This window comes from Berghia stephanieae, chromosome 7, assembly GCF_034508935.2.
Source record: "Berghia stephanieae isolate SIO BIC M18660-M18661 chromosome 7, UCSD_Bste_1.3, whole genome shotgun sequence".
Lineage (NCBI taxonomy): Eukaryota > Metazoa > Mollusca > Gastropoda > Nudibranchia > Aeolidiidae > Berghia > Berghia stephanieae.
In genome coordinates, this window is record NC_088366.1 from 2,530,475 (window position 1) to 2,537,974 (window position 7,500).

Here is a 7,500-nt window from a genome sequence, read left to right on the forward strand (position 1 = left end):
TGTCCCTTACATTATCCAACTCATCAAAATCTGACGTAAATAGCCAGGAATTGTTCTTTGGCCTTTATTAAAATAAACTGCTCTCTGCTATGGTGGCCTTATTTCCCCTCAAAACTATGCACTAACCCCCCCCCCCCCTTTCCACCCCAAAAAAAAAAAACAAAAAAAAAAAACAACATACAAAAAAATCTCCGGAAAGAACGGGTAAAAAACATTTTAAAAAACAAGAAAAAAATAACAGAAGAAATAAAGATGAGACGACCAAAGAACACATGTAGGCTATTTAATAACCAGGGGTCTGATTCATGGAGCGGGACTACGACGATAGTCCTAGACTAAATCCGTTGTCTCAGACTAAAAGGCGTTGTAAGATATTCATGAAGCCGGACTAAGCGAAGTCTTAGACTAAACGAGGGACTAAACGGGTGAAATTTACACCCGCGATTTAGCAGGCGTAAATATCGTGGTCTGGGACTAAATTTCAATATCATATGTCCTCTACGCCGGGGGAAGTAATTGTACAGCGATTAGAACAAGAATACCCGACAGTTTTTGATTTTATATTTATTTTTATTTATTTACTTATTTATTTATTTATTTATTTTTTGGTTTTGTTTATTTTCTTTTCTTTACTTTTCTCGAAGATTCGACAATCGCACATACACTCCTCATCTTGCCCATTCAAAACACTCTGCAGGGACTCCTCCTTCTCCCCCCTACCCCCTCCCCCCAACACACAGTTTCATAGTAACTTCCTCCTCCTCCTCCTCCTCCTCCTCCTACTACTACTACTACTACTACTACTACTGCTGCTGCTGCTACTTTCACTATTATCATTACTCCTACTACTACTACAACTACCACTACTACTACTTCTACTACTACTACTACTACTACTGCTGCTACTACTACTACTACTACTACAACTTCTACAACACAACAACAACAACAACAACAACAACAACAACTACTACTACTACTACTACTACTACTTCTAGTCCTACTACTACTACTACAACTACTACTACTACTACTACTACTACTACTACTACTACTACTACTACTAATACTACTATTACAACTACTACCATTACTACTACTACTACTACTACTACTACTACTACTACTACTACAACATTTCTTTTATGTCTTTTATCGTCCATTATTTTCTAGAAATTTCACGTCTCTCACAGTTCACTGTCCTTATCATTTCTATCACACCGCGCTAACGATTCGTTCACACTCCAACCATCGTTGAGTACAGACGATGCAATTTATACTGCATTTCATCTTATTTGTTTTCAACGTTTATTTGTTTATTGTTGTGCCGACGAAGGGTTTGTACCTGAAACGCCCATTGTCTGTATTGTTTCCACCGATTCCTCTCCATCATCGCTCTTTCGTTAGTATTTTCGGGACCCCATGCTTCAGGCAGCGCTCACCGCTCTCTACTTAGGACAATGCTACACCGTGGATAAGAATCATTTAAGTGCCATCATAGCCCTACTATAATACTCTTTTAGTACGCCATGAGTGCCATCGTTATTTATATTTACTAAAAACATTACACACACACACACTCTCAAACAATTTTTACACCCCTAAACTTGTCTCACACTATTTTTATTTGTGGGGAAAAAACAACAACAAAACACACAAAAAAATCGATCAAAACAAACACGAAGAAGATATTGCCACGATTTCTGTGCCACTTCGTATGACGCATGCGCAGCTGGAAAAGTAACACATTTCTATGACGTGTTGTGGTACGTTTCCGAGGAATCCCCAGTTAAAAATAGACTGACCTCTGTAGTCTGAGACTTCGCAAGCGTAGTCAGAGACTTGATAGTCAGGGACGAAGTCTGACTCCATGAATAGCTTACTTTCCGTAGTCTCGGACTTCCCAAAGTCTTAGACTACAAAGTCTCAGACTTTGCTATAGTCTGAGACTACCATAGTTCCGCTCCATAAATCAGACCCCAGATAACGCAGACATCATTGATGAATTAAATAGTCACACATGTGCCAGTTGATGAACTGGACTTTAATCCATCACATATTTTGACTTGAAAGGTTATTTCCCTTGAAAATGGATGAGACAAACCTTCCTGAAGAATAATTTGTTTATATTCCAAAGGAGTTTAGTTTAGGCGAGCTCGGCTGTGTGAGAATTTTGACTAAACAGATTGACATGGGGACAGCATGGCTCAGCGGTAGGGTCTTTGCTTCGTACCCAAAAGGTACCGAGTTTGACTGCCTGCTGCGTTGTGTGGCCTTGAGCATGTCATCCTGTCCTAGCTCAATTTGCGTCGCTGCACCAGTTTTCCCTTGGAATAGACCTCGGAGACAAATTTCCCCTATGAGATGAATAAAGGCAATTTTTTTAAAATTTTAGTTCATTAATTAAATACTTCTTTTGACTTGAAAGGTTATTTCCCTTGAAAATGGATGAGATGAAACTTACTTAAGAATAATTTGTTTATAGTACCAAGGAATTTATTTTGGACGAACTCGACTGTGTGTGAATTTTGATCAAACAGATCGAAATGTCATTATACAGGGGTGGGACATTTGTTGAAGTTTGGATTAAAAGACCAATTGATATTTTGTATGTTTAACGAAGAGATGGCCGAGTGGTAAAGGCACTGCACTGTGACCTGAAATACCCAGGGTTCGAGCCCGCTATGCCTTGATCTCTTACTTACTTTTCCGAACCAGCAACTACCAGAGACATAGCCCTTCGTTCGGTCTTGTGCCATGACATAGAAGTTGGACGTTTTTTGTAGCTGTACCAGGTGACTAAACAGTGTGTTACTGATGCTTGGATTTGGTGGGAGGAATGTGCATCTCAGGTCTTCAAGAGGTTGACATTCAAGCAAGTGGTGTGTAACTAATCATTGAGGTGTTGACATGAATGGGACGTGTCTTTTGTAATTTTGCCATCCCTATCGCCGGTACATAATATATACACTTATGGGCCTTGTTTAACATTGTTGTAATGGACTAAATTTTGCATCATTTTTTTTTAGATTTCCATTACAACAGAGAACCTATAAAGAAATTAGGTTATCAGACCTGAGAATATGCACATGTCGATCCCAATCTGTTTATGTTGAATCGTTGAAAAGAATCACTCTAACTAGTTAACTTCCGGCCCGAATATAAGAAAAAATCATGTATCGAAATTTTGTGAGAAAACTCGTCCTTCAAATATCGATCGATTTAAAATTACTCTCATATTGGTAAAAAAACAACCTTAAAACCAGGTCTTTAAAGAACTCCTGGGTTAGGGAGTTTTTGCAGAGATGAGGGTCATTTTAATCGATCAATTTTTGAAGGACGAGTTTTCTGACCAAATTTTTAAATAAGTTTCTTTCCAGAGTACGGTACAGTTCACTAGTGGAATAATAATAATAATAATAATAATAATAATAATAATAATAATAATAATAATAATAATAATAATAATAATAATAATAATAATAACAATAATAATAATAATATAATAATAATAATAATAATCATCTTCATCATCATCATCATCATCATCATCATCATCATCATCATCATCATCATCATCATCATCATCATCATCATCATCATCATCATCATCATCATCACCATCATCATCATCATCATCATCATCATCATCATCATGATAAAAAGTAGCCTATTTTCTATTCTCTCCCTTGGCTGCCACACTGTGTACCAGATTACCGTTCTTGGGACGCCAGCAGAGGAGGGAGGAGCCGGCAAATCGAAACTGATTGACAACGGTGCCTTTGAAGATGTGGACGTGGCCATGATGGTACATCCTACCTCGATGGACGCCACCACCCCGACGTGTCTGGCCGTCATAAGGTGAGCTTGGGAGGCCTTCCGAATGCTCCTCGTGCTAACGGAAACAACTCAGTAGACAGGGGAGTGGGGGGGGGGGTGGGTCATCAAAAAGCTCGAAGCATCGATCTTGGCCCCTTTACTTGTGAAGCTGGTGCTCTACCAACCGTGCTATCGGTATCCCCAATGCCAGGCAAAGCAGAGATATAATTACAAGAAAAAAAAAACATACCGACTGGGGATCGAACTCCGGACCTCCTGATTACCGGTCAGACGGAGTGGCGTTTGGTACGTAGCCATCGTTAACATATAGATAGTATGCAGATGACGTCACTCAGGCCTTTGTTATTGTTTTTGCCATCCGCGTTTGTGAGTTGTTCTCAGTAAACTGTATTAACCAGACTATAAAAGTTCATGGTTACACAGAGTTTGTGTGTTGGTCCGTTATACTTCCGGATGGCAATGTTGTGAACTCCCTGGCCAAGCGCATTCTATCTATAGCCTGGCACCCTCTAAGACTAATAGTTTGATGTGATTATTTAGGTTTGTGCACCGTCTAGAGAGTTGTCGGTAGTCGAGCTCAGGGTAACAAGTGATTCCATTTGTAGAATTATTGAATACAACTCACGACTTGTTTTCTTTTGTGGCCAAAGACTTGTCTTTGGACGTCTTCTTTTGGTCAAGCTCAGGGTATAAGTTTACTATGGCAACGAGTGCTAGCACACCGGAAACGATAGTAAAACTGTCTGAGATTCAATCTCCAATCGAGCCGAACTGATTTCTTTTTTATTTATTTTTTTTTTTTCGGGGGGGGGGGGGGGGGGGGGGGGAGGGTTCCATTTATTTTTCTCTATGTTTTGTCTGGCACTGTTTCATATAGACTTTTTCAGATACTTTATCGTACGCCAGAGTGCCTGCTCTTTAATTCATTCAACCCTAACACCGACTATATCCAAAGTGTACCCGGATTACTATCACCCCATGCCTATTTATTGTATTGTTCTGTGACATATTATAGGTGTAGCATCAAAGCTAATGTTTTTAGTTTTTCTGCATGTTTATGATGGTTGAATAAAACTATCTATGTCCATGCTCATTTTGAATACATTTTTTTTTTCAATTTTGAAAAGTAGCAAAAATGTCCAGCATTGACTGAGTTAATATCTCACCTTGAAATAACCATTTTTATACTGAGAGTTACGGGATATATTAAATGTGCTCATTAAAAAAAGATCTTTAACATTTATATAGTGCATTATACACAAAAGGTGGTCAAAATGCTTTACAAGGAGTCTCTAGCCAAAAGCAAAATTTAACATGTAGGACAAGACTTGACGCCTGATCCATTTTTTTTCCGACAAAGACAATGCTACGTATAGGTTGGAGAATTGAGAAAGGCGCCTTTTCCAAGGACACAACTATGCGCCGTTAAAAGCGGGACACGAACCCTGGACTTTCCCATCCGAAGGCGAGTGCTATATCACTAGGTCACATAGCCACACAGTTTTAATTAATCGTATATTTATTTACTGAAACTAAACGTGTCAATGTTTTGTCTATTAAGCTACACAGTGACGTATAGAGGACACGCTGTCCACGCCTCGGCCGCTCCCTGGGAGGGAGTAAATGCGCTGGACGCGGCAGTCATGGCTTACAATGGAATCTCTAGTCTGAGGCAACAGATGAAACCTGAGAATAGGATGCATGGTATGTATGGATGGATGGATGATGATGGATGGATGATGGATGGTGGATGGATGGACGGATGGATGGATGGATGGATGATGGATGGATGTATGTATGGATGGATGGATGATGCAACAGATGAAACCTGAGAATAGGATGCATGATATGTATGGATGGATGGATGGATGGATGGATGGATGGATGGATATATGGATGGATGGATGATGTGTGTATGGATGGATGGATGGATGGATGGATGGATGGATGGATGATGGATGGATGGATGTATGGATGGATGGATGGACGGATGGATGGATGGATGGATGGATGGACGGATGGATGGATGATGGATGTATGTATGGATGGATAGATGGATGGATGGATGGATGATGTGTGTATGGATGGATGGATGGATGGATGGACGGACGGATGGATGGATGGACGGATGGATGGATGGAGGGATGGATGGATGGATGGATGGATTGATGGATGGATGGATGGATGATGGATATATGGATGGATGTATGGATGTATGTATCGATGGATGGATGAATGGATGATGGATGGATGGATGGATGGGTGGATGGATGGATGGATGCATGGTGTGTATGTATGGATGGATGGGTGTATGGATGATGATGACGGTGATGATGATGGTGGTGTTGGTGGTGGTGATTATGGTGATGATGATGATATGGTGATGATGATGATGGTGGTGGTGATGATGGTGATGATGATGATGATGATGATGATGATGATGATGATGATGATGATGATGACGATGATGATGATTGTGGCGGTGGTGGTGGTGGTGGTGGTGATAATGATTAGGAGGAGAATGAGCATTTCACATTCTATGCAATTAAAACTTTCAAACTATTGGTTTGATATCACTGTCAACAAAACATTAAACATTTAGTAACCATTAAGACGATGGACCATATTTTGTTCTTAACACTGTTCGACAATTTGATTTTTTAAAAATTCCCTATATTCATCCCATAGGGGAAATTTGTTTCTAAGGTCTATCCCAAGGGAAGACTGGAACAAATGGAGCTAGGGCGAGATGACTTGCTCAAGGACACACAGCGCAGCGCTGGGTGATCGAACTCGGGACCTTTTGGGTACGAAGCAAAGACCGTACGGTTCTTCCACGCTGTCTTATTTAAGAGGCGAATTTGAATGTTAAATGAATGTTTATTCTGGACACATCCGGAGACACAACACCATCCAAAAATCAGTGCTAGAAGGAAAAGTAGCTGGCAGAAAGGAACGGGGCAAACCAAGGAAGTCCTGGATAGGAAATGTGGAGGCAACAACTGGCAAAAATATAATCGACTGCTCTATAATGGCCCTTGAGCGTGAAGAATGGGTTCCATGACATTCAACCTCTGTAGGGAGACGGAACTCCGGTAAGCTAAGGTAATGAATGTGTGTTGTTTTTCCTTCCCAGCCATCATCAGCAAGGGCGGTACCAAGCCAAACATCATCCCAGATCACACAGAAATGGAGATTTTCTTCCGGGCCATCACCAAACACGATCTTGATGTCCTGGTGGTCAAGGCCATGAGATGCTTCAACGGCGCCGCCATCACCACGGGCTGCCAGGTAAGGCCAGGATATGAAGAACTGTGTATGAATCGGTGCCCGACAAAGCAAGATAGAAAAATACAAGAACCCCCTCCCCCCCCCCCCCCCCCCCCCAAATAAAAAAAAGACCCATCAGCCTGCCTCCACTGGGGCAATCAAAGCTGGCTTATATTAATTTGTGATGGGGTTTGTTTGTTTTCTTGGGGTTTTTTTTCTATGCTTGTTTTTTTTTCTATGCTTGTTTTTTTTTTCTATCTTGTTGTGTCTGTCACTGTTTCATACACACCTTTTCAGATCGTTATCTTACACCAGTGCCTGCTCCTAGATTGTCACTTTGAAATCAGTTGACTCTTGAATTTAACTATTTCAGCACCATTGGCCGCACTG

General features: G+C 40.7%; 1 protein-coding gene across 2 annotated transcripts in view; it reads left to right on the forward strand.

Moving 5' to 3' along the window:
* Positions 1–7,500, forward strand: part of LOC144976346 (peptidase M20 domain-containing protein 2-like) — a 31,331-nt gene that overhangs the window by 19,862 nt on the left and 3,969 nt on the right. For both annotated transcript variants that reach the window (XM_078920588.1, XM_078920587.1), the window contains exons 4-6: positions 3,713–3,861; positions 5,402–5,544; positions 6,977–7,131. In XM_078920588.1, the coding sequence (XP_078776714.1) occupies positions 3,713–3,861; positions 5,402–5,544; positions 6,977–7,131 (447 nt within the window). The remainder of the gene's footprint in view (positions 1–3,712; positions 3,862–5,401; positions 5,545–6,976; positions 7,132–7,500) is intronic.